Here is a 27799-nt window from a genome sequence, read left to right as displayed (position 1 = left end):
GAGGGATTCCACATAACTTTGAGACTTCCCTTCTACGTGACTTTACCGAAAGAACCAAGAAGATGAACCCACAAAGTCTGCTTTATGGAATGTGTTTTTGTACACGATTTCTCCACGTTAATTTCACTTATTTTGTTTATTTGGAATACAAATTAGCTGCATCTAATTCGGCTGTGACGGTCCCACCTGATGACGGAGACTTGTGTTGCCTCCGAAACGTCGTGATTTTTGTTTTATTTTATTTTCATTAATTTTGATGTTTTACCTACGTGACTTTACCGAAAAAACCTAAGAATATGATTCCTTGCAGTCACGAAAGCTTCAAATCTAGAACAGTACTTACTCTTTGTTTTTTTCGGTAAAATCACGTAGGTAGAAATAAAATAAAACAAAGCTTCAAATCAAGAGTACAGTACTTATTTCAATTGTGATGTTTTATATTTTAGTTTGCCGTTTACATAACCCCATTATTTAGGTAAGGCTTAAGTACTGAATATCGCCGTTTTTGCTTTCGCGCTGCACTTTCCAAAAATGTAATCTTCGGGCTATTCAAGGTGCTCCTGTATTTTATGTCCATTGGGTACAGCACAGAAGTACGAATTATCAGCAGAAACTAAATGTATGCTTTCTTGATTTAATTAAGGCCTGTGGTACTGTAAATAGGCTTGGGGCTTTGGGTTGTCTTGGTTGTCAATGTCTCGGCCTCTGCTCATATTCGTTGAGGATTTTTATGATTTTCTGCCGGCCCGGCTAAACCTGTGTGACCAGGAGTTGGAGCCCTTTCCTGTTCAACTTGGCTTGTGACGGAAATTCGGTCTGGCCTCATGCATACATAGCATCTTCAATAATTATGTAGTTTGAGAAGCTCACAATGGCCCTATAAAAACAAAACTGTCAGTCTATAATGTAGACTGTCGCCTAAAAATGAAAACAAGTTTTTTTTCAGTCTACAGTCTACATTATTGACTGCCAGTACACTCACCAAGGTTAAGAACCAGGCTACAGTCTACATTATACACTGCTAGTACGCTCACCAAGGCTTTGTTTACATTATAGACTGCCAGTACACTCACTCCGACTAAGAACCAGGCTACAGTATTTATATATTTTTTATTCACTTTATTGTTATTATTTTTCTATTTACATGACTTTACCAAAACAACCAAAGAGTATAGACGTGCAATTCGCATATGACTGTGTATATATGCATTCCTCTGTATCTTGATACTGATGTAGATGGTGTGGATATTTTTTTTCTGTCTGCAGCTGACGCTTCCTCTTCCTCTTTGCTCTGCAGAATTGATCTGATGGAGCAAAGGCACTCACCACAGCTCAGTACAAAAAGGCATCAATGTGACCAGTGTGCATACAGGACGGATCGTCCTAGAAATCTGACACAGCACCAGAGAACACACACTGGTGAGAAGCCCTTCAAGTGCACTGTGTGTTGGAAGTCGTTTGCATGTTCAACACATCTTCGGATCCACCAGAGAACTCACACAGGAGAGAAACCATTCAAGTGCACTGTGTGTTTGAAGTCATTTGCACAGTCAACACATCTTCAGATCCACCAGAGAACGCACACAGGAGATAAACCCTTCAAGTGCATTGTGTGTGGGAAGGCGTTCGCACTTTCATCTGCTCTTAAAAATCACCAGAGAACACACACAGGAGAGAAACCTTTCAAGTGCGCAATATGTGAGAAGGCATTTGCACGGTCATCAGTTCTTCAGACCCACCAGAGAACACACACGGGAGAGAAACCCTTCAAGTGCACTGCGTGTGACATGGCGTTTTCACAGTCATCAGCTCTTCAGACCCACCAGAGAACACACACGGGAGAGAAACCCTTCAAGTGCACTGTGTGTGAGATGGCATTTTCACAGTCATCAGTTCTTCAGACCCACCAGAGAACACACACGGGAGAGAAACCCTACAGATGCACTCTGTGCGGGAAGACCTTTGCAGAATCATCTACTCTTAAAATACACCAGAGAACACACACAGGAGAGAAACCCTTCAAGTGCAGTGTGTGTGGGAAGGCATTTTCAGTTTTATCTAGTCTTAAACAACACCAGAGAACACACACAGGAGATAAACCTTTCAAGTGCACTGTGTGTGATAAGGCATTTGCACGGTCATCAACACTTCAGACCCACGAGAGAACACACACAGGTGAGAAACCTTTCAAGTGCACTGTGTGTGAAAATGCATTTGCACGTTCATCAAATCTTCAAAGACACCAGAGAACACACATGCATTGGAACACCCCCAAAGAGTGGAGTCTGAAATCGGGTTGTGAAAGTCAAAGTGCTGCAATGAGCCCATCCCTCATGAAACAAGAACCAGAAGTAAATCCCAGTTTGGACACTTTGAAAGATATCAAGGTGAAATATGAAGAGGCAAAGGTGAAATGTGAAGTGACAGTGAAGAGCGAAGAAGTGAAAGTAAAATGTGAATATGAAGATTCAACTCCAAAATCGGAACTTCACATCGATGGAGGCAACATGAAGCAGGAGGAGAATTCTGAGGCAGAGCGAGGCAACTCCCAGAAGTTTGTGGAAGTGGAGGTGTGGCTGGACTTCTTAGACAATACAAAGTCAAATGGAGACCCGGTAGATGTGTAAGCTTGAGAGAATGAAGCTCCAATAGATTCACCTTTGTCACAGGCCTTTAATGAAAATAATGTGAAGTTGAACACTCAATTCTTAGGTTCAACCTGCAGAGTAAGAGCGGCTAGTATTTGTGGACGTGTGGGTTGTGTAGATCTCTAACCAGGAGCGAGGGCCAATAAGCTCCCAAGCATTCACTATGTTATAATAATAATATTTGAATGTATATGGTGCTTACCTAATTGCCTCAGCAACTCGGAGTTTCATATCATATCTCATCACAAACACTCAAAGAGCACCCCCAAGTGGCAGCTGCCTCTTTGTGGCATAAGGTGACCCTGCACCAGCCTGCATGTGAGCAATGGTCTATCAGTAGGGGGCGATAATTGATGTGTAATCTCTGATTTGAAATTTCTGGATAATGTTTGGAATTACCCAAATTTTCACCATGACACCAACATGCAATGACCTAGGCGTTTTGAATGACAATAGTATGTTTTACATCTACTGTTAAGCAGACGGTGCATATTTTGGTTAATGTTACTAGAGTAGCCAGGGGTGCCTCTGGGATTTGAACATTGACCATCTGAATTAAATAGAGAATGCACTACCACTTGGCTTCCATCAATCTGAGTGTAGGCATGCCTGCCTGAATGTTTCTAACCAGTGCAGATGTTCCATTAAAGGGGCACGTTTCACATGCCTATGGAAGGGATGTCATGAGTGTGGCCGAGAAGACCCGAAGTTTCGTGTGGAGCAACAGACCAGGTAGCTTCCACAAAGCATTGCGCAGCTGTTGCAAAGATAATGCCGCCCGATTGATGCGGACCACCCACACAGTGTACACACATACGCAGTGTATACTTATTGTGTACACAGTGTGCCTACAAGGTGTACACGCCATGCACATACAGAGCGTACACACACACAGTGTATCCGCACAGTGTACAAATACAGTGCACGCAGTGTATACACAGTAACAACAACTGCCATTCACGACTAAGTGGCGGTGACGTCACTGGGGTGCCTGTGCCAGGCTATGTGCACATTAAGGCCACGTGAAGTGTTGAACGCCCGCCGACAGGAGTTCACGGGGCAGACCCAGGTGCCATGGTTCGACTGAGATGATTGGCCGATGGACCACCTGTGCCCCCTATTGTGTTAATATTGTTTACAATTTCTTTGGGTATTTCAGTAAAGTCACTTAAAACAAAAACATTTATAAAAAAAAACTACGACGTTTCGATCGCAACACAAGCAATCGTCATCAAGGAAAAAATAAGCGGAAAGCTGCTGAGGCAGGCTGTTTTAAGGTGTAATGAGACAGTGACATCTACTGGATGGAAAAGGGAAGCACGGGTACAGGCACCATTATGAACATTATCCAATCCCCAAAGGGAGAGGTATCTAGGCCAAAGGTGAAGGGCGGGGCCGGCCGAGAAACTCCGAAAACCGGATAGAAAGTTCCACGAGAGGGTGTGGCTGGAAGATGAGCCTAGCCATGCCTGCAGCAATATATGCAGAGGCGGAGCAGGAATCGGGGTCGGTATGTGGAGTTTTGGGTCCGGACTGTGTTGCTGCTCGCCGTCATCTCTCTCCGTCATTCGGCCACGTGGCGGATCTCCTGCGGAGTTCCATCGCCCTCCCGGGCATGCCGTCAACCAGCGGCGAGACCGGGAGTGGACAGGCAGAACCTGCCGTGTGATCAACCGTGTGTGTAGTGTAACAACATGAATATTCAAGTGTGTACTCGGACAAGGAGAAGATAATGTTAGCTGTGCAGTGCCCGATTGTGAAATAAAGAAGAGTACCCTCTACACGACATGTCGCGGAAGTCGCTCATTACAAAGGTTTGAAATGGGTGGAGCCCATTGGAAGGTAGGATGGAAACATCACAGCCAGTGACGTTTCGATCGCAACATAAGCAATCGTGATCAGGAAAAAGGGGGAGAAAGCTGCTTAGGCAGGCTGTTTTGAAGGTTTGAAATGGGTGTAGCCCAAGGGTCATTAACGAAGTGGGCAAGGCTAGTGATGTTAAAGTGAGAAATTTGCATGTCAATGTAAGATCGCAGAGCCTCCGCCACATCGAGGACACGCGCGACGGTGGCTGTGTTAGTGTGAGACATTTAACCTGTTAATGTAAAATCAGAGAGTCGAAAATAACTGATAACATCGGAAGGTAGGATGGAAACATCACAGCCAGTTATGACTTAAGCTGGTTAATAACGTCCTTCCAATGATTGCTCAGTTTGTACCCATCTCAGTTGAAATTGTGTCTGTCTATATATCTGGATGGCTTCATGAACGAATATTTGCTGATAGCCAGTGGGTTTGCAGAGTACCTTCGTCTTGGAAAAATCTATTTCGTGTGGGCCCACAGCATTAAAACAATGATCAGCCACGGCCGAGGTATTGGTCCTACCGTGTTTCACATCTGCCTTATGTTCACGAACACGGTCCGAGACATGACGCTTAGTTTCCTCAATGTACTACTGCAGCAGGCACAGCTTAGTTTGGAGACGCTGGGATATTGCATGTCGGGGATCACATTCTTCACAGATCACGAATATTAACTGTGTTAAATCGAACCTGGATCTTGTGTTTGCTCGTGATTTTGGAAATATTTTTGGTGACCCCTGCTATGTATAGCAAGGTGATGGTTTCGATTGGGTCCTCAGATGGTTCTTTCCCAACGGTTGGGGTGATAGATTTACGAATTGTGTAGTCTGAATATCCATTCATCTTGAGGGCTTGGTGTACGTGTTCCAGTCCACTGGCTAGGTGGTGATGGTCGGAAATACATCGAGCTCTATGGTGTAGAGTTTTGATGAGGGAATTCTTCTGGGATGGATGGTGGTAGGAGACAGGTTTTAGGTAGGCATTCGTATGGGTGGTTTTCCTGTATAAAGAGTGTCCCATTGAGCCATCTGGTCTCTTTCCGTTAAAACATCCAAGAATGGTAACTTGCCATCCTTTTCCACCTCCAGGGTGAATTTGATGGCTGTGTGTATGTAATTGATGTGGTTGACGAATTGGTTCAGAGCTGGTAGGCCATATGTCCAGATGACGAACGTGTCATCTACGTACCTCTTCTACAAGGACGGACGTAGAATGGATGCCTGGATGGCATCTGTCTCAAAATGTTCCATGAACACATTGGCTACAACTGGAGATAAGGGAGAACCCATTGGGGTACTTTCAACTTGTTTGTAGAATGTTCTATTCCAGGTGAAGTAAGTGTTGGTGACGCAGTGTCTAACCAGGGCCGGTACATCAGCATTCAGTCCTAGTTGGACCAAATGTTCAATGATTACAATGGTGTCAGGCACAGGTACTTTGGTAAACAAAGAGACGACATCGAAACTAACAAGCACATCACCTGAAGATAGTGAGATGTCCTTAATTAACGATACCAAGTGAGCTGAGTTAAGTACAGCTGAGGTGGTCTTACAAGTGAATGGTTGTAAGGTCTCAGACAGAAATCGGGCCAGTTTGTAGGTGGGTGAGTCAATGGTGGAGACGATATGACGAAGGGGTGTACCTTCTGTATGGATTTTTGGTAAGCCATAAAATCTGGGTGGTCTAGCAGCAGAGGATTTTAAGGAAAGCCGCCGAGTTGGTTCGATTAAAGATGTCGAATCAGTGATGATATTGTTGGTTTTCATAACCAGGCTGTTGGTGGGATCTATTGATTTGGTACAGCTACCATCATTAAGTAGGTCCCTAATTTTGTTATTGTATGTGGTTTTGTCCATTATGACAATGGCATTGCCCTTGTCGGCTGATAGGATGACGATGTCATCTCTCTTTTTTAATTGAAAAAGCTCAAAGCGCTCATCCTTACTGATGTTGCTGATACGTGTCTAAGCGTTTTTGAGGATTGCAGCGATTTCCCATCTTGCCATGCCTGCAGGAATGTGTCCCAAACCCTTAAGGGCTACGTTGACCTGGGCAATGATATCATCAACTGGGATGTGTTTCAGGGTGACTGCGAAATTCAACCCTTTAGCTAGAACCAATTTTAGGCTATCGGAAATTGGACTGTTACTCTGTTATGTTATCTCCATGATCCCAATCAGATGTAGACATCTTTTCTGTCAATGTTAAGTGTGATTGCAAGAGGGTCTTGTCTAAATTGTCTAGTTCAAATCGGAGCAGTCTTATTCTCTTTGAGAACAGGGCTTGACCGGCCCTGAACAAGATCCGTTTAGCATTAGGAGAGGTGACAGCAGCAGATGTGAGTGTAAAGGCGATCGGTATTACCTTAGTGTCCCGGCATCTCTTCAGAAATGTGAGCGACTCGATCAGATGAGCCTTCTTAATTTGGGAGCTTTCGTGACTGCAGGAATTATTCTTTGGTTCTTTTCGGTTAAGTCACGTCTAAAAATAAAATAATAAATAAAAATAAAACAACACATTACGACGTTTCGATTGCAACACAAGCAATCATCATCAGGCATAAAAGAAATAGCAACAAAAATCTAACTAGAAAATTAGATTTTTGTTGCTCACACAGCCGATTTGTGTCCTCTCTCTGTGTGCCGTTGTGATGTCTGTCTGCTTGTATGTCTGTCTATAGTTTTCTAGTTAGATATTTGTTGCTCACACTTAAAATTCTAACTTAGCAAATTTTGAAACACGTAGTCAACCAGGCCATGCGTTAATTGTGTGTTAACCGACTCTCTGTGTTGTATTACATCACATTTCAATATTTTACTAGGTTATTTAATTTTCGTGTGCCTGTATACTCCTCTCTATGTGTGCCGTTGTGATGTCTGTCTGCTTGTATGTCGGTCTATAGTTTTCTAGTTAGATTTTTGTTGCTATTTCTTTTATGCCTGATGATGATTGCTTGTGTTGCAATCGAAACGTCGTAATGTGTTGTTTTATTTTTATTTATTATTTTATTTTTAGACGTGACTTAACCGAAAAGAACCAAAGAATAATTCCTGCAGTCACGAAAGCTCCCAAATTAAGATTGAACCACTTCTACGGGGAAGTTTTAAACTTATCCTTTTTTCTTTCTGGCTATTTGTTCTCTCTGCCTGTGTCCTCTCCTTGAAATTTCACACTTAAAATTCTAACTTAGCAAATTTTGAAACATGTAATAAACCAGGCTATGCGTTAATTGTGTGTTAACCGACTTTCTGTGTTGTATTACATCACATTTCGATAATTTACTAGGTTATTTAATTTTCGTGTGCTTGTCTCCTAATTTTCAGGCTTGCCTCCCGTGCCGCGTTTGTCCTAATTTTCAGGTTTGCCTCCCGTGCCGCGTCTATCATCTCACTTACAATAGGAGTACGTTGGCGTGCACCCATTGATCTCCCCGCCCTCTCCCTCCCCCCGTCCCCTCCCCCTCCTCTCTATATTTAAGGGACCGTCACAGAAACGACCATCTCTTTGTGCCGATTTGTGTCCTCTCTCTGTGTGCCGTTGTGATGTCTGTCTGCTTGTATGTCTGTCTATAGTTTTCTAGTTAGATTTTTGTTGCTCACACAGCCGATTTGTGTCCTCTCTCTGTGTGCTGTTGTGATGTCTGTCTGCTTGTATGTCTGTCTATAGTTTTCTAGTTAGATATTTGTTGCTCACACTTAAAATTCTAACTTAGCAAATTTTGAAACACGTAGTCAACCAGGCCATGCGTTAATTGTGTGTTAACCGACTCTGTGTTGTATTACATCACATTTCAATATTTTACTAGGTTATTTAATTTTCGTGTGCCTGTATACTCCTCTCTATGTGTGCCGTTGTGATGTCTGTCTGCTTGTATGTCGGTCTATAGTTTTCTAGTTAGATTTTTGTTGCTATTTCTTTTATGCCTGATGATGATTGCTTGTGTTGCAATCGAAACGTCGTAATGTGTTGTTTTATTTTTATTTTTATTTATTATTTTATTTTTAGACGTGACTTAACCGAAAAGAACCAAAGAATGAGCCTTCTTGTCTCGAAGGTTGTTGAAAGATCTAATAGTTGTGTGGAAACCCTCCCTTTCATATTCTTTGGGTCTTTCGGTAAAGCCACATAGATGTAAAAATAATAAAATTAATACAAATAATAACAATCACGACGTTTCGATCGCAACACAAGCATCGTCATCAGGTCGAACATATAGCGGGAGAGCTGCTGAGGTAAACAAAGATACCACATCGAAACTGACAAGCAAATCACCTGGAGATAGTGAGATGTCCTTATCTCCAGTTGTAGCCATGTTTTCATGGAGAAATTTGAGAGAGATGTCATCCAGACATCCACCCTACGTCCTTCCTTGTGGAAGAGATACGTAGATACGTTCGTCATCTGGCCACATGGCCTACCAGCTCTGGACCATTTCTTCAACCACATCAATTCCATACACCCAGCCATCATTCACCATGGAGGAGGAAAAGGATGGAAAGTTACAATTAGTGGATGTTTTAATCGAAAAGAGACCTGATGGCTCAATGGAACACTCTCTACAGGAAAGCCACCCATATGGATGTCTACCTAAAACCTGACTCCCACCACTATCCATCCCAGAATAATTCCCTCATCAAAAACCATAGAGCTTGTTATATTTCCGACCATCACCACTTAGCCAATGAACTGGAGCACGTACACCAAGCCCTAAAAAGAATCGATATTCAGACTACACAATCCGTAAAGCTATCACCCCAACTGGGGTCAGATCCTGCTAAGGACCCAATCAAAACCATCACCTTGCCATACATAGGGGTCGCCAAAAAGATTTCCAAAATCATGAGCAAACACAAAATCCAGGTGCGATTCAACACAGTACATAAAATTGATGATTTGATCCCATCTGTGAATGATGTGATCTCTAAAATGCAATACCCCGGTGCAGGGTTGCGATTTCCGCATGGAAAATGCGGAAGGAGGGTTCAATTTTTCCCGCATTTCTGCTAATGTCAACCGCAAACGGTGGAAAGACTACTCCTGTGACCGCGCGCTTTTAACAACACGTTAATGCGTTCTATTGGAAAGGATATATGCAAGGCCCAACATCACGCAGGGCTTTGAGCTACTGATTGCAATGAATATATGATTTCCGCATTTCCGCACAAGAACCACAATTGTATTTTATTATGATTTATATTTATTATTTTATTATTTCTCTTCTACGTGACTTTACCCAAAGAACCAAGAAGAGGTTACGGGGACTCCCCTTTAAGATTACTCGGCCGTATACCAACACGCAATGCACCATCCGGCTCGACTGGCGTGTGACCCTCAGCAATCGTACACCACCGGCGACTTACACGAGCAATACACATGGCTTGTTGTGATATGAAACATCTCATACTGAGATGAAGGAGTAACTCATAGCAAAGATCCCCCCCCCCCTCTCCCGTGTCGCCTTCACAGACTGTTGCGACAAGTGCTGCTAGCCAGTAGGAGCTATGAAGTGGGGTGGCCAGCACCACCCCCGGCCCCCTTTGTCTCCCAAGCGGCGATGCATAACAAAAACACCACACCAGGAAACTCATTTGAGTCCGAGTCCACCCAGAGGGTTCGTAGCGCAGCGTGCTAACCGCGGCACCACCGCTCCCCCGCCGGCTCACCACGTGAACCATCAACAGCGCAGGTGAAGGAAGGAAGTTGGAGGATTAACTCACAACAACAACAGCAGCAACAACAGCAGCAGCAACAACAGCAGCAACAACAACAACAGCAAGATGCCACACAGCCCCGCCGCGGAGGGAGGGCCGCGTTGTGAGACGCAGCCGAGGCTCATGAACACGGTGCCGCTTTCACGACCAACATCACCGACCGACCTTCATTGATGTCGGAGCGGAGGGGCTGCGACCCTCGTCCACTCTCTGTCTGTGTCTGTGTCTCCGCTCGACTTCCCCCTTCACATCGCCAACATCGGAGCGCTCGGAATTTCAGACGACGCCGGGCGGAGCGGGGGGAGGGAGGAGAGGAGCGGGGGGAGGGAGGAGCGGGAGGAGGGAGGAGCGGGGGGAGGGAGGAGCGGGGGGAGGGAGGAGCGGGGGGAGGGAGGAGCGGGGGGAGGGAGGAGCGGGGGGAGGGAGGAGGGGGGGAGGAACGTGGGTGGGGGGGGATTGAGGGGGATGGGAGGAGGGGGCTGGGAGGAGGGGGAAAGGGAGGAGGGGGTGGGAGGGGGTAGGAGGGGGGTGGGAGGAGGGGGCGGAGGAGGGGGGGGAGGCGGGAATCGAAGTCACGATTTGCGGAAGTCTTCCCAGGAATCACCGCAAATTGCGGAAATTTGTGCGGAAGAGGGTCACAGAAACTACCGCGAAATGCGGTCGAAAACAGCATGTTTGCGGAAATTGGTGCGCAAATCGCAACCCTGCCCCGGTGTCTACAAACTAAGCTGTGTCTGCGACAGTAGTTACATTGGGGAAACTAAGCGACATGTCTCGGACCGTGTTCGTGAACATAAGGCAGATCTGAAACACAGTAGGACCAATACCTTGGCCGTGGCTGATCATTGTTTTAATGCTGTGGGCACACACGAAATTTATTTGCCAAGATGAAGGTACTGTGCAAACCCACTGGCTATCAGCAAAGATTCGTTCATGAAGCCATCCAGATATATAAACACAGACAATTTCAACCGAGAAGATGGGTACAAACTGAGCTATCATTGGAAGGACATTATTTTAACCAGCTTAGGTCTTAACTGGCTGTGTTGTTCCCTTCCTACCTACCTATGTGAGCAGTTATTTTCGACTCTCTAAGTTACATTCACTAACAGAGCCACCGTTAGCTGTGTTAGTAAATGGTGGCTTGCCATCCTTTTCCACCTCCATGTGATAATGGCTCTTTCCGAGCTCTTTCTGAGCTTACATTTACAAGCAAATTTCTTACATTGACATGCTAATCTCTCACAATACAATGGCCACCCCACAGCTTCGTTGTCAAGATTTACCCCATCTTACATTTACATGAAAATTTCATCTTTAGCCCTGCCCACTGACCCTTGGTCTATACCAGGGGTCTGCAACCTTTAAGACATAAAGAGCCACTTGGACCCGTTTCCGAAGGAAAAAATAAACTGGGAGCCGCAAAACCATTGCAACATTTAAAACAAATATAACACTGCATATATTGTTTCTTACCTTATTGCTATATACAGGATCGTGCAGTCAGCTGTCAATCTGAATAAAAAAAGGACTTTTTCACTTAACAATGTAAAATATATTTTTGCAAATTAATAGCTAAATTACCTGGTTAATGGGATTTTTGCTCCTGAACCTCAGTGCACAGTGTCTGCACATCAGGGCTGTAAGACGTCACCTTCATTTTCACACAGGCTTGCAAGCTGTCATCTGTGAGGCGTGATCGATGTTTGTTTTTAATATAGTTCATGTTGGAGAAGACCTGCTCACATACATATGTGGAGCCGAAGATCGACAGGACTCCAAATGCATACTTTTTCATGTTTATATAAGTGTTGGGGATGGCATTCCATGTTTCGAATACAAGTTTGTCCTGTTTGGGAAGGTTTTCAATATCACTCCATTTATGATTCTGAGCCAGAATGGCCTTCTGACGGGCAACATCCTCAAGAGTAGCGGTCAAGCATTTGAACTTGGACACCCATATATCTTTGTCGGCTATATCGGCCAGTTCCATCTCAAGATCAGGTTGACTTACACCTGCAAATGCAGTCATATTCAATAGGGATGGATCGATCGCCAGGGGAGTGACAGGGAAGGATAATGTCGTTTTTTCCTCTCTGAACTCACAGAATCGTTTCCCAAACGAACTTTGCATTGTGGTGATTGCAGACTTGAAATATTCCAAATTTATCGTATCATGACTTTGTTTGAACTCTCTCAAAGAGGGAAAGTGAGACAGTGTACCTCTCTGTAAATCTTTGACAAACACTGTCAACTTGCGCTCGAATGCCAAAACCTCCTCCAGCATGTGCAGGGCTGTGCCTCCTTTCCCCTGAAGGGTTGTATTTAGCGTGTTTAGATGTGCTGTCATGTCTACCATAAAATGTAATTTTTCCAGCCACTCTGGCTGTTCCAGCTCAGCAAAGGTGAGCTCTTTGCTGCCCAGGAAGGTTTTTACTTCTTCCAAACATGTGACAAAGCAACGGCAACGTTATTGCCTGTCACCGGGCGGGCAGTGTGGAGCGGAGCGGCGACCTGTCAGCAGCGGCAACGCCAGAGCAGGTGTCACAGTGCGCCTCCTCCCCTCGCTAGCATCCGCCCCGGAGCCGCGGTCAAGGTTCAAAAGAGCCGCATGCGGCTCCGGAGCCGCAGGTTGCCGACCCCTGGCCTAGTCACAAACGAGTAATTAACATAATTTATTCGTAAATCGCGTCTCGAGTTCATTGCGTTGTACCCCGCAAGTGACGTCATGTCACCTCATGCTGCAGCGTGACGTCACGATACTAGGAAGCTGCTTCTCGCTAACGCTATCTGAGATCCGAGGTGAGAAGTTCACATCGTGGTTGTTGTTGTCGTGGTGGTTATTGTTGTTGTTTACCCAGGTAGAGCCTCGCTCCTTCTCTCTCGTAGGGATGTCAATTGAGTAGCAGCGAGTATGGAATCGATGTCCAGGTTGGAACATTACAACGCGGGGCCTAGCCCAATGCGGGGCCTTGCCTCCTGCCCTCGCCTGATTGCACTTGCTTTAATTCTCTCCTTAAGTTTAATTTGTCTTCACCTGGCTCACTACTTTGAAACTTTGTTTTTCTTTTAAATATTTCCACAGTTTTTATTTATTTTACCATGCCATGCCCACTTGAGCTATACCGTTCTTTTTCAGAAGCGACCTGCCCACAACAAAGTAGCTTATCAACGTGTGGAAATGTATATCAGCCTATATCAGCCAAATACTCTAAACGCGTGGTGATGTTGACTCTAAATGTGCAGGGAAAACCGGAGGATCAGGAGAAAAATCCACGCGACCACGGGGAGAGAGACACTCAAACTCCAAATATACATCCATAATACAGGTTTGTTTGAGTTAGATCGCGTAAATATATAAATGTGTCGTTAAACCCGCCACCAATTAGTTAGGTTTGTTCCGTTAACAGAACGTGGCCAATTTGTCACTAGTACGGCACACCGGTGTGTTGGAGAGCCAAGCAAGCCTGTTGCTGGATCAGTTTGGCGAAGTAGGAAATAATCGCCATCATCACCTTACCATAAAATAATTGGACATTGAAGAGCATCATAGGAGCGGTGTATTTTAATTCCGTGTAGGGTATTTTTCCTCTTTTGCATAACTATGCCTCGAGTGCCATGTTGTTCAGCAGTCAAAATTAAGTGGCATTCATGTTAACGTGGAGTTTAGTCTGCATTAATGACAACGTTATACAGTACTCTGAATTCATGTTCTCCATGACACACTTGAAACTGTGAACATGAGAGTTTTTCTTATGGAGCATGTCTTGCAACAGCAAAATGTAACAGCATTTGGACTTACATCTTGGTTAGGCCTCGGCAAGGTAAGGTAAAAGTTAAAAGGTAAAAACAACGAGCCTACCTTTACCCTACATTTTATCTTACCACAATACAATCACTCTACCCTACCTTTTACCCTTTAGCAGGTAAGGTAAAAGGCAAAAGGTAAAAAGCAACGAGATTACCTTTACCCTACCTTTTACCCTTACCCCATACAAATTACCCGATTACAGGGTAATTACTAGGGAACTACTACACATGAACAAGGTTTATAACGGTAAATGCTAGGTAGAGCGCTTTAATCATATAGAATACTCTCAATGATTCCAATGTTACACGCTTTTTTTTTAACTCACTCTGTTGTTGTCGTTGTCGTTAATGTTGTTGTATCCTCTAATCTTGAAACTCAATTTTTACCCACTTCCTAATCTGGTATCGACTGCAAACTTGGTATACTTAGGTCATACTGATGACAATACTATATTATATCATAAAAAATATGTTTTTAAACATTTTGTATATGTTATGTTTCGACTTGGGTCTAATTGTCCATGCTCAACTGACGTTGGCTGTAAATGACCACGGCCCCTTACGTTGTGGCAAGCCTCGGGGCGACTTCCTAGAGTTGTGGAGTTCTGCCATTACTCGTACATTTTATAAAAGCATGTTTTTAATCAAGTTTGTTGTAATATTACTTATTAAATGTAGGCCACGGACTGCGCCACGGAGCTTTTAGCGGTAAACAAGGTACCGTATTTACCGGGTAATACTTCGCGCTTCCTTTACCCTACCGGGTAATTCTTCCGAGCTACCTTTACCCTACCCTTTACCTAACCCCTTGGCATGTCGACATCTTTACCCTTTACCTTTACCCTTTTACCCGGTAAAAAGGGTAAATTACCTTACCTTGCCGAGGCCTAATCTTGGTGTTGATGAAATTGTTGCTGTTGAGCATGTCACCTATTGTCAGACATGCAAATAGATGTGTGGCAATGTAGGTAGGTCATTAGGTAGTGGCAGCAGACTGCCAATGCGATTATGTATCTGGTCCTGCACTTTAAAGTGGGCATGTAGCCAGATGTTGGGATGAGTTGGTTGGTGCCAAAACATGTAATTTGGAAGTATGAGTTCTATCTTCTATTGTTGTTTCAGAAATGGCTTGCATAGGTGTAGTGTTGGCAGGTATCAATACATGAATATGCTCGGGATGATCATTAATTGTAGGCACTTGAACCTTGGTACTGTTACAGAGCCCTGGAGGGTCTATTTTCCATATCATTGCATGGCAGTAGCTGCAATAAGTATACATGCAACGAATGAAAATGGATCAAAAGTGTAAATAAAGTGAGGAATGTATGGAAAAGAATGCTTTTCCTTTTGACTGCAGGGTAGATACCTGGTTGCAGCCATTGTGCTGTTTTCAAGCTGCCTTGCTTGTTGGTGGACTAGAGTTTAAATAGCTGTGGCTGCAGCCATTTGTGCTGTTAGTTTTCTGTGTAGCTCATTGCTGTTGAGGAGTTGAGTTTGACGTAGGTGCAAGCATAGCAGCACTGTTAGCATGCTGTCTTGCTTCTTGCTGTACTGGAGTTTCATAAGCTGTCGGTGCAGCCAATGCGCAGCACTGGTGGCATGCAGTCTTCTTGTTAAGAAATGTCATCAATAGGTGCAGCCATGGCAGCACAGGCATCATGCTTTCTCACTTCTTTGTGTTCAGGAGTTTCATTAGCTCTAGGTGCAGCCATTGCAGCACTTGTACGAATGGCATCAATTATTGTAATCGCCTTTGGTGAAGATAAGTGCAGGTTTTCTGCGAGGAACATTAGGTGGAGGTAAAAGTTAATAAGCAGAAAAAAAGAGTAAATAGTGAGTGTGAGTTAATGCTGTGTAGAGATTGTTAATGAAATGATAGTTTAATGTGTAATCGTTCTAAGAATGTGAAGACATCGCCGCAAGGGAATGAAGTATAAGTTGTTGGAGGGAGTAATTGTTTGTTTTTGTTTGAAGTGGGTATGAATAGTACAGTGAGGGAAAAAAGTATTTGATCCCCTGCTGATTTTGTACGTTTGCCCACTGACAAAGAAATGATCAGTCTATAATTTTAATGGTAGGTTCATTTGAACAGTGAGAGACAGAATAACAGCAACAAAATCCAGAAAAACGCATGTCAAAAATGTTATAAATTGATTTTCATTTTAACGAGGGAAATAAGTATTTGACCCCCTCTCAATCAGAAAGATTTCTGGCTCCCAGGTGTCTTTTATACAGGTAACGAGCTGAGATTAGGAGCACACTCTTAAAGGGAGTGATCCTAATCTCAGCTTGTTACCTGTATAAAAGACACCTGTTCACAGAAGCAATTAATCAATCAGATTCCAAACTCTCCACCATGGCCACGACCAAAGAGCTCTCCAAGGATTTTAGGGACAAGATTGTAGACCTACACAAGGCTGGAATGGGCTACAAGACCATCGCCAAGCAGCTTGGTGAGAAGGTGACAACAGTTGGTGCGATTATTCGCAAATGGAAGAAACACAAAAGAACTGTCAATCTCCCTCGGCCTGGGGCTCAATGCAAGATCTCACCTCGTGGAGTTGCAATGATCATGAGAACGGTGAGGAATCAGCCCAGTACTACACGGGAGGATCTTGTCAATGATCTCAAGGCAGCTGGGACCATAGTCACCAAGAAAACAGTTGGTAACACACTACGCTGTGAAGGACTCAAATCCTGCAGCGCCCGCAAGGTCCCCCTGCTCAAAAAAGCACATATACATGCCCGTCTGAAGTTTGCCAATGAACATCTGAATGATTCAGAGGACAACTGGGTGAAAGTATTATGGTCAGATGAGACCAAAATGGAGCTCTTTGGCATCAACTGAACTCGCCGTGTTTGGAGGAGGAGGAATGCTGCCTATGACCGCAAGAACACCATCCGCACTATCAAACATGGAAGTAGAAACATTATGCTTCGGGGGTATTTTTCTTTCAACGGGACAGGACAACTTCACCGCATCAAAGGGACGATGGACGGGGCCATGTACCGTCAAATCTTGGGTGAGAACCTCCTTCCCTCAGCCAGGGCATTGAAAATGGGTCATGGATGGGTATTCCAGCATGACAATGACCCAACACACACGGCCAAGGCAACAAAGGAGTGGCTCAAGAAGAAGCACATTAAGGTCCTGGAGTGGCCTAGCCAGTCTCCAGACCTTAATCCCATAGAAAATTTGTGGAGAGAGCTGAAGGTTCGAGTTGCCAAACGTCAGCCTCGAACCCTTAATGACTTGGAGGAGATCTGCAAAGAGGAGTGGGACAAAATCCCTCCTGAGATGTGTGCAAACCTGGTGGCCAACTACAAGAAACGTCTGACCTCTGTGATTGCCAACAAGGGTTTTGCCACCAAGTACTAAGTCATGTTTTGCAGAGGGGTCAAATACTTATTTCCCTCATTAAAATGCAAATCAATTTATAACATTTTTGACGTGCTTTTTTTTGGATTTTTGTTGTTATTCTGTCTCTCACTGTTCAAATAAACCTAACATTAAAATTATAGACTGATCATTTCTTTGTCAGTGGGCAAACATAAAAAATCAGCAGGGGATCAAATACTTTTTTCCCTCACTGTAGTCGTAGCTGTTGTAAAGCGTCTATGCTGTGTATAAGGAGCTTGGTAGTGCTGGTATGTAGACGTAGATATTTTAGAATAGTACATGTTTTTTAAAATAAATATTGCAGTGTGTGTTAGAGATTAGTTGTGCACATGCAGCAGAGAGGATAGTAAGGAGCTGGAAGTGGATGAATTTGGCAGCAAAAAAGCAGGCCTGATGAGTGGAAAGGATAACGTGGTAAATATGAGAACGATAGCAGTGCAATGCAGACATTTATATTACGGTTAGTGCGTGGAATTGTCGTGTATGAAATGTCATAATGTATTTGCGTGTGGGGCAAACCGGAACTAGTGGGAATGCCCCAGGCTTTAACACATGGCAAGAGAAAGAGAGGGGGGGTGGTGAGGAGCGCAGGGGTTGTACTCAGCTGCGGGGGGTTGGAATGTGCAGGTGTTACAGGTGTTGAAGGTGAACAGGTAAGCTACACACTAACTCACCTGTGGATACACATGGGAAGTTTGGGGTTTGTAGGTTTCATGGTGTTGGCGTAATTTTGTTCACAAAAAAACATACACATGCGCAAAGTCTGCTTTATTTATATAGGTTCATACTATTTTTTATATTAGAATATTTTTTCTATACTGGTTCTCAATGTTTATTTCAAGTGTTTAGTTTTTAATTTATTTGGAATACAGTACAGTACTTATTTCAATTGTGATGTATTTTTAGTTGCCGTTTATTTAGGTAAGGCTTAAGTATTGAATATCGCACTTTTAGCTTTCGTGCGGCACTTTCCAAGAACGTAACAGCGATATTGAAGGTGCTGCTGTATTTATTGTCGATTGACTACAGCAGAGTAGTACAAACAAATGCAACAGAAGATCAGAGAAGCAATCCGACAGGCAAAAGAAAAGTGGATGGAAGAACAATGCACCGAGATTGAAGAACTAATTAAAAAACATGACAATTTTACTTTGCACAAGAAGCTCAAAGAAGCTGGTAACATCTACAGACCAGCCCCAACAGCTACCTTGTATGCGGACAACAACCAACCAATCCTAAAAAAACAAGAAAGAAATGGACACCTGGACAAACTATATACACAAGCTCTATTGCGCCGCGAGAAGACCTGCAGAAAAAGACCAACAGATGTCGAAAGACGCTCTACACATTTTAACATCAGAAGTAGAACATGCAATCAAAACAGCTAAGTCAGGCAAAGCGTGCGGGCCCGACACAATCCATGTAGAATTGTTCAAACTATTAGACAGTAACAACATACGACAACTGACTAATTGGTACAATCAAATATACAATGGCAATAAAATTCCATCCGACTGGCTACAATCCATCTTTGTGGCCATACCAAAGAAAGCAACAAGCCGGAAATGCGAGGACTACAGACTGATAAGCTTGATGAGCCACGTGCTGAAAGTCTTCTTGAAAGTGATCCAACAGCGCATACGCTCCACATGTGAAAATGCATTGAAGAACACACAGTTTGGCTTCTGCAAAGGACTAGGCACAAGAGAAGCAATCTTCTGTCTACAGATACTACTACAGCGATGCTACGAACATCAGAAAGAAGTGTACATCTGCTTCATAGATTACGAGAAAGCCTTTGACTCAGTCGACCACGACCGACTAGCAGCTCTATTAAAACAACTGGGACTAGATAAAAACGACATCAACTTCATCATTGCTCTTTATTGGAAGCAAACAGCCCAACTCCGATATGACAACGAATTGACAGACCCAACACCAATACAAAAAGGTGTACGACAAGGCTGCCCACGTTCACCCAGTCTTTTCAACATCTACTCGGAGCAGATTTTTGATCGAACACTAGCAGATAAAAACATTGGTATTAAAGTCAATGGACAATACATCAACAACATCAGGTATGCTGACGACACTGCACTGCTGGCCGATTCGGAACAAGACCTACAACAAATCTTGGACGAGGTTGCTACAGAGAGTCAAATATGGGGCTTACGAATTAATAAAAAGAAAACAAAGGTTATGAAGGTCAGCCGAACTACAAGCGAAATAACAATCAAGCTTGGCAGTGAAAAATTGGAACAAGTACACCGATTTAAATACCTTGGTGTAATCATTGACGATCAGTTGAACCATGAAGTCGAAATCAAGAGCAGAATTGAACAAGCAAGGCAAGCATTTATTAAATGGAAAACACTCCTTGCAGACCACAACTTGAGTACATCACTGAAACTGCGCACACTGAAATGCTACATCTGGTCAATTTTGCTGTACGGAGTAGAGACGTGGACACTGACAACAACAGCAACAAAAAGGCTCGAAGCTTTCGAGATGTGGCTGTATCGAAGAATGCTGAAAATCCCATGGACAGCCAAAACCACCAATACACAAGTTCTGCAAGATATGGGCACTGACAGGCAACTGCTGAAGACCATCATTAGCAGGAAGTGTTACTACCTAGGCCACATTGCCCGAAACGACCACAAATACCAGCTATTAAAGCAAATCCTGGAAGGAAAAATCGAAGGGAAATAACGACCAGGACGGCCAAAAACGACATGGCTCAGTAACATCAAAACATGGCTACAATTAACAACAGCACAAACTCTACACGCCGTGCTAGACCGGGACCAATATCATCGTGAAGTCGCACACGCCGTTAGGCAGCACTAAAGAAGAAGAAGAGTACGGATTTTCAGCAGAAACTAGATCTATGCTTTCTTGATGTGCGCCTTTGGGTTGTTCTTAGTTTTCAATGTCTCTGCCTCTGCTCACATTCGTTGAGGATTTTTATGATTTTTGGCAGGCCCATCTAAAGCTGCGTGACCAGGAGTCGGAGCCATTTCTTATTCAACTTGGCTTGTGACAGAAATTCACTCTGGCCCCTTGCATTACATTATGTAGCATCGTCAATAATTATGTAGTTTGAGAAGCTCACAATGGCCATATAAATGTATTGCATTTGTTACAGTTACAATTATATGCTAATTGATGCCTGGTTGTAGTTAAGGGATCGTTACCTGCTGGTCAACCATGTTGCATCTGCTGATGATCTGGTAATGGCTACTCAATGAGATGAAGTTAGGGAATCTTGTTCTCTGCCTGGATAATTCCATCATGAAATGGGGCCTTGCATATGTTCCACAAACATAAATCACCTGCCTGGGAATATCAAGTCCTAAAACATTGCACCTGCTCAACTCTCCATGAGTAATCTAGCAGTTCTACAAGTGGTGGAGGCGCTCCCATACCTGGTTAATGTATTCACGACCAGCTCTGGTTTGGCAACCAAAGTTTCACTTCAAATTAGTCGAGCGGCATTCTCTCATTAGATTGTATAACACTGTATGGAAGCTGCCTGAACTTTTCTCCATACAAATCTGTGAGTGTCCATCGCCAAGGTCTCATCGGTCTGAGACCATCCCTTTCCCTGCCGTACTGGCATCGCACCTGCCCCTTACCCTTTGTGCTGCGAATTGTGGGCGCACAGGATGATGCCACCTAGCCATTTCAGACTGGGCCCGACCGGGTTACCTGGGTCCCCTGGCCACAAGGGGCTTTTGGCGAACACAATCCCCGGGCTTGGCTCCAAGAGTGATATCAATATAGAATATATGTAAGGATTCCCCCCAATAGACTCCCTCTGGAATTTTACCAGGCACCTGCCACTGGGCAAAGACCCCGGGGCTGGCCCAGGACACTCTGGCGGGACTATGTCACTCGGCTGACCTGGGAATGCTTGGGAATTCCCCACGAAGAGCTAGAGTCTGTCGCCAGGGAAAGGGAGGCCTTGACCCCCATACTCAACATGCTGCCACTGCGACCCTCACCAGGGAAACGGATTTAGAAAGGAACAAACAAAGCTGTACATTTTCTTGGCATTACTCCTTTCTCTTTGGATGCAAAATATTAACGTATTTAAATGACCTGTGCTGGCATATACAATGAAGGCTGGCCTGCCCATGATATGTCCTCTATTGAACCAGACTATAATGTTCATAATCAACGTTTTTGGGTTTAGATCGCGTTATTTATAAATGTGTCGTAACCCTCCACCACCCGACACGGCCAATCAGTGACAAATTTTTACTAATTGGCCGTGTCGGGTGGTGGAGGGTTACGACACATTTATAAATAACGCGATCTAAACCCAAAAACGTTGATTATGAATAACATTGGTCGCGAAAGCCTACGTGTTAAACAGACTATAATGTATTAGAAGCTTACAGATCCTTAACATATCAATATAAAATATAATCAGTGAGTCTCTGGCAGGCAAGGCAGCATTGGTTTGGTCATGAATCCCACATTCCCAGACACCACATGTTCAAGCAGCTTCTATTAGTCCAGATATTATCAGGATTCAGTCCATATTGGACCAAGTCTTCAATTATTGCTAAGGTGTCAGGTACAGGAACCTTGGTGAACAGAGAGACTACATCAAAGCTGATAAGCAAATCATCTGTAGACAGTGAGATGCCCTTGATTAGAGAGACCAAGTCTACTGAGTTACGTACTGCTGTGGTAGTCTTGCCCGTGAATGGAAGCAAGGTCTCAGACAGAGTTTAAGAGTTTATCTATGTGGGGAGCGGTGGCGCAGTTATTTCAATGCATTATGAACTCGCTGACAGCAAACTTGATTGATAAGTGAAAACGTAACTTATTGTGTGCCTCTGCTATGTGCATTGATCCTTTATTAATTACTTGGTGAAGTGAGGAAGCAGATGAAAGCGGCCAGGCATGTTTATGGACACCCCTCCACCTTTTTACCATGCTATTGTGTGACAGTATCAAGTTTGTATTTGCTGTAAAGTATATAAAAAATCAAAACAATAGTTTATTTTAGTTTTTATAAGCATGGAAATAGTCAGGAAATTAACACAGCGCATCCAGCTGAGTTTTGGGTAAATATTCATTTTGAAAATGTTCGGGCGTCCACGCATATTTATGACCATTTGTGCTCTCATTGTGTGCCTTAACAGCCCGTGTGATGAATTGGGGAATCTTTTTCCCTATATCATGAATATATGAATCCTTATAGACGTGTAAGTCGTGTGTGACTGTGTATATATGCATTCCTTTGTGCCTTGATACTGAAGCAGATGGTATTGACATTTTTTTTCTGTCTGCAGCTGACGCTTCCTCTGCAGAATTGGTCTGATGGAGCAAAGGCACTTAGCGCAACTCGGTCAAAAAAGGGAACAATGTGACCAGTATGCAAACAGCATGAATTGTACTAGAAACTTGATACAGCACCAGAGAACACACACTGGTGAGAAGCCCTTCAAGTGCACTGTGTGTTGGAAGTCGTTTGCATGGTCAACACATCTTCGTATCCACCAGAGAACTCACACTGGAGAGAAACCATTCAAGTGCAGTGTGTGTGGGAAGGCGTTTGCATGGCCAACACATCTTCAGATCCACCACAGAATACACACTGGAGAGAAATCATTCAAGTGCAGTGTGTGTGGGAAGGCGTTTACACTTTCATCAACTCTTAAAAAACATCAGAGAACACACACAGGAGAAAAACCTTTCAAGTGCACTGTGTGTGAGAAGGCATTTGCACGGTCATCAGTTCTTCAGACCCACCAGAGAACACACACAGGAGAGAAACCTTTCAAGTGCACTGTGTGTGAGAAGGCATTTGCACAGTCATCAGTTCTTCAGAGCCACCAGAGAACACACACAGGAGAGAAACCCTTCAGGTGTACTCTGTGTGGGAAGGCATTTGCACAGTCACCACATCTTCAAAGACACCAGAGAACACACACAGGAGAGAAACCCTTCAAGTGCAGTGTGTGTAGGAAGGCATTTTCAAGTTCATCTACTCTTAAACAACATCAGAAAACACACACAGGAGAGAAACCTTTCAAGTGCACTGTGTGTGAGAAGGCATTTGCACGGTCATCAGTTCTTCAGAGCCACCAGAGAACACACACAGGAGAAAAACCCTTCGGGTGCACTGTGTGCGGGAAGGTTTTTGCCGAGTCATCACATCTTACAATACACCAGAGAACACACACAGGAGAGAAACCCTTCAGGTGCACTCAGTGCGGGAAGGCATTTGCAGAGTCATCACATCTTAAAATACACCAGAGAACACACACAGGAGAGAAACCCTTCAAGTGCAGTGTGTGTGGGTTGACATTTTCAGATGCATCTACTCTTAAAAGACACCAAAGAACACACACAGGAGAGAAACCTTTCATGTGCACAGTGTGTGAGAAGGCATTTGCACAGGCATCAGTTCTTCAGAGCCACCAGAGAACACACACAGGAGAGAAACCCTTCAAGTGCACTCTGTGTGGGAAGGCATTTGCACAGTCATCAAATCTTCAAAGACACCGGAGAACACACACGGGAGAGAAACCCTTCAAATGCAATCTGTGCGGAAAGACATTTGCACATTCATTATCACATCTTCAAAGACACCAGATAACACACATGCATCAGACGATTTCCAAGGAATGGAGTCTGAACTATTCTTGTGAAAGTCAAAGTGCTGCAATGAGCCCATCTCTCATGAAACAAGAACCAGAAGAAAATCCCAGCTTGGACACTTTGAAAGGTATCAAGGTGAAATATGAAGAGGTGAAGGTGAAATGTGAAAAAATGACAGTGAAGAATGAAGAAGTGAAGGTGAAATGTGAAGATGAAGATTCGACTCCGAAATCAGACCTTCACATCGATGGAGGCAAAGTGAAGCAGGAGGAGAATTCTGAGGCAGAACGAGGCAACTCCCAGCAGTTTGTGGATGTGGAGGTGTGGCTGGACTTCTCAGACAATACAAAATCAAATTAAGTCCCGGTAGATGTGTAAGCTTGAGACAATGAAGCTCCAATAGATTTACCTTTGTCACAGGCCTTTAATGAAAATAACGTGAAGTTGATCACTCAATTCCTAGGTTCAACCTGCAGAGTAAGAGCGGCCAGTATTTATGGACCTGTGGGTTGGGTAGATCTCTAACCAGGAGCGAGAGCCAATAAGCTCCCAAGCATTCACTATGTTATAATAATGTTTGCATTTATATGGTGCTTAATTAATTGCCTCAGCATATCGGAGTTTTGTATCATATCTCATGACAAACACTCGAAGAGCACCCCCAAGTGGCAGTTGCCCCTGTGTGGCATCAGGTAGCCCTGCACGAGCCTGCATGTGTAATCTCACTTGTGTAATTTGTGGGTAATGTTTTGAATTGGACAAATTTTGACTCTGGCACCAGCATGCAATGGCCTCGTTTTGAATGACAATATATTTTACATCCACTGTTAAGCAAAAAGTGCAGATTTGTAATTAATGTTCCTGGACTATTCAGGGTTGCATGTCGGATTTGAACCTTGAACCTTTGCAACAAAAAGAGAATGCACTCCCATTTGGCTTCCCTCAATCTGAATGCTGCAGGTGTAGGCCTCATCCAGACAGAGATCAACTTTCTGTAATTACAATATAACACGATTAAGTAAATTTTGGTGTAGAAATTAAATTTTGTCAATATGCCCATCGATAATTTAGAATTATTATTTAATGAATACTTGTCTGATTTTGTGCATACAGATAACATTTGTCTATAAGGGTTAAACATTGAATACGTGATGTCAGGACAAAGTGTGTGTTTTGATATTAACCTGTACAGATAACGTGAGAGCTGTTGTCCTTGTGATATAGGTCAAAGGGTATTTTTGTGAATCAGGAAGCATCTGGCTCTGAAGCAACTCATTGCCTTTGAAATATGGAACATAGTCATATCATTCATCAGTTACAAGGCAGATCACTTAAAAGTTATGTTTATGAGATACATTCTCCACGACAACACTAATTATAATTTGTATGACGTCTTATATGGATGTTAGCAAACTCGGACTAGAAATGGTTCTTGCTGATTAGCATCTGGATTTTTACAACCATTGGTTGAAGAAAGCCTGCCTGCTTTTGAGACATTGTACACCAAAATCGGTCCACAGTTGGCTTGCAATGAATCAATGCTGCAGGATTTATGCACTCGCAGAAGGCCGTGGGATTTATAGTTTGTGGAAATATTCCTTTGTTTTGTGGAGAGACCGATAAATTAAATAGATGCCTTGTCTGCTGATCTCTTTGATATATGTCCATCGATACCCCACCTTGTTTACTACATGTTTACTTAAATATGTTAAATGAGCGACTTCCCCGACATGTCGAATAGAGGGTACTTTATTTCTCACACTGGGCACAATACAGGCTTTTCCTCTCACTGAATATAACTCGAGGCAATAACACCGCTACTAGCTACACGCACAGCCGATCACTCACCGCTGGCTGGCGGCGTGATGATGACCGCAATTGAACTCGCGCAGGAGATCTTCCACGTGGCCAGACGATGGAGAGAGATGTCGGTGAACAGCGACACGCCAGGACCCAGGACGCACACGAGCCCCGAGTTCCAGGTCTGCTCCCCCTTATATCCCCCCAGGTGTGGCTAAGCCCCACCTCCAGCCACGCCCTCTCGTGGAACCTTCGAGCAGGTTCCCGGAGCATCTCGGCTCACCCCTCCTGTTACCTTTGCTCCAGATATGTCTCCTTCCCTGATTGGCTGTTACCTTTGTGGCTGTACCCATGAAACCCTTCCCAAGCCAGCAGGTGTCACTGTTATGTCAGCAGGTGTAACCCTGTCAATGCATATGTTAAAGCTCCCTCTGGAGAGGTCACCTCAAACGCATGACTGGGTTACGTCAGCGCTTTCCTCTGGCTTGTGACGTCATCGACAGCAGAATTTGCCTCGTCCACAGGACATGACGAATGTGCACCGAGTCTTGGAATTTATTTGCACGATCAACAAATCTTTGCATATCTAAAGACAGTTTTAGGGGACTAGTGGTCACGGGGTAATGACACGGGAATTAGGATGGGAAGAGACTAGGGGCCACGGGGTAATGACAGGTTCAGGAACAGACAGGGGAACGATCTGGGGTCTATGAGTAGGATCGAGAATAGGGGCTTTGGCCAAGTGATAGAAGGGAGCAGGTGCAGATCAGAGCCCGTGAAGGTTCTAGAGAAGGGCGTGGCCATTAGTCCAGGGATGGCCACGCTGGGGATAAAAGGTGTCGAGAGGAGAGGTTTAAGGCTGCTGTTTGAGTCGGGGTTTTCGCCTGTCAATTGAACGTGTCTTCAATAAAGATCATCACAAGAGCAGTGTCTCCTGGAGTCGTTACAGCTGGTGTCAGAAGGGCTGGCATGTCACGGTATAACCGGAGGAAAAACCCACCTGAGGCACATGAGGGCGTGAACCGGTGGCCTCGGGTGGTGGCATGGGCAGGTGAGCCCGTGTTGGGTGACGCCTCAACAGCCCGGTCAGCGGGGAGATGCCGATAGAGAAGGATCCAGAGCTGGTGAAGGAGGTGGCGGCGGAAGTGCAAGGCTGTCCTCGGTGGCGAGGGGAGACCTCGACGGTCTCGAGGTTGGTGGCTAAGGCGGGGTGGTGACCTCTTCGTGGCGGGGACAGCTGGGACACATCGCGCGGGGAAAGTCGAAGCGATGCCCGACCAATGACGACATCGCCGGCATCCACCTTTCCACCAATGACCGCTCCACAGCCACGGCAGGCAAGTTGCAGCACACCAGACACCCAGGCCAAACAAGCCGCTTGGGCATGCAGTTTATGGGTGTGTTCAAACATTCCACGTGGCTATTTGCAGTAACTAAAGGAGAGCCGACAAGGTTGCAGGAGGTTTGTCTTTTAATTCTAGATTTGAAGCTTTCGTGACTGCAAGGAATCATATTCTTAGGTTTTTTCGGTAAAGTCACGTAGGTTAAACATCCAAATTAATGAAAATAAAATAAAACAAAAAATCACGACGTTTCGGGGGCAACACAAGTCTCCGTCATCAGGTGGGACCGTCACAGCCGAATTAGCTGCATCAAGTGAGGCAATGATTCAAGATGTAATCCCTTATAAGCAAGTTGAAGGGGGGAGGAGAGGGGGGGGGGGGGAGCTCATCAGAATGTTAGTACAACTCATCGGGAGGGGGGGGGCGGGGCCAAAAAATTGAACGACGACTTGGACGCGGTTGCTGCTGCACACGCCAACACAATGGACAGAGGGGGAGGGGAGGTCTGATACACATGATAGACAAAAGAACGATGTTAACACTCGGTAAAGTAAAGTAAAATAGTGCCTGTCAGATAAGATGGTCCAAAAAAGTGTAATTAAG

The 27799-nt window shown here is 44.3% G+C and overlaps 1 protein-coding gene and 2 long non-coding RNA genes across 9 annotated transcripts in view; 1 reads left to right on the top strand and 2 right to left on the bottom strand.

Moving 5' to 3' along the window:
* Nucleotides 1-10562, bottom strand: part of LOC144953578 (uncharacterized) — a 12886-nt gene extending 2324 nt beyond the window's left edge. Inside the window, exons 1-2 of the long non-coding RNA XR_013640838.1 lie at nt 10388-10562; nt 6876-6992 (exon numbers count right to left, since the gene is read on the bottom strand). This is a non-coding gene — a long non-coding RNA (uncharacterized LOC144953578). The remainder of the gene's footprint in view (nt 1-6875; nt 6993-10387) is intronic.
* The window catches only part of LOC144953549 (uncharacterized), a 78100-nt gene extending 51139 nt beyond the window's left edge, over nt 1-26961 (top strand). The window contains exons 3-5 of one of the 7 annotated variants that reach the window (XM_078884109.1): nt 1455-2051; nt 14636-14649; nt 22850-26961. In XM_078884109.1, coding sequence (XP_078740235.1) covers nt 1455-2051; nt 14636-14649; nt 22850-24413 — 2175 coding nt within the window. In that variant the 3' untranslated portion in view covers nt 24414-26961. Of the gene's footprint in view, nt 1-1301; nt 2256-5490; nt 5497-12965; nt 13025-13158; nt 13552-14635; nt 14650-18000; nt 18008-22741 lie in introns of those variants that run through there. The other 6 variants (XM_078884105.1, XM_078884108.1, XM_078884102.1 and 3 more) reach the window with 6 other exon arrangements.
* LOC144953580 (uncharacterized) lies at nt 10674-12869 on the bottom strand. Its single transcript, XR_013640841.1, has 3 exons — nt 12737-12869; nt 11807-11908; nt 10674-10701 (listed from the first exon to the last, which is right to left on the bottom strand). It is a non-coding gene; the product is annotated as an uncharacterized LOC144953580 (long non-coding RNA).
* Nucleotides 26962-27799: the final 838 nt, after the last annotated feature.

The sequence above is a fragment of the Lampetra fluviatilis genome, chromosome 78 (assembly GCF_964198595.1).
Source record: "Lampetra fluviatilis chromosome 78, kcLamFluv1.1, whole genome shotgun sequence".
Lineage (NCBI taxonomy): Eukaryota > Metazoa > Chordata > Hyperoartia > Petromyzontiformes > Petromyzontidae > Lampetra > Lampetra fluviatilis.
This window is presented reverse-complemented; position numbering and strand designations above follow the sequence as displayed.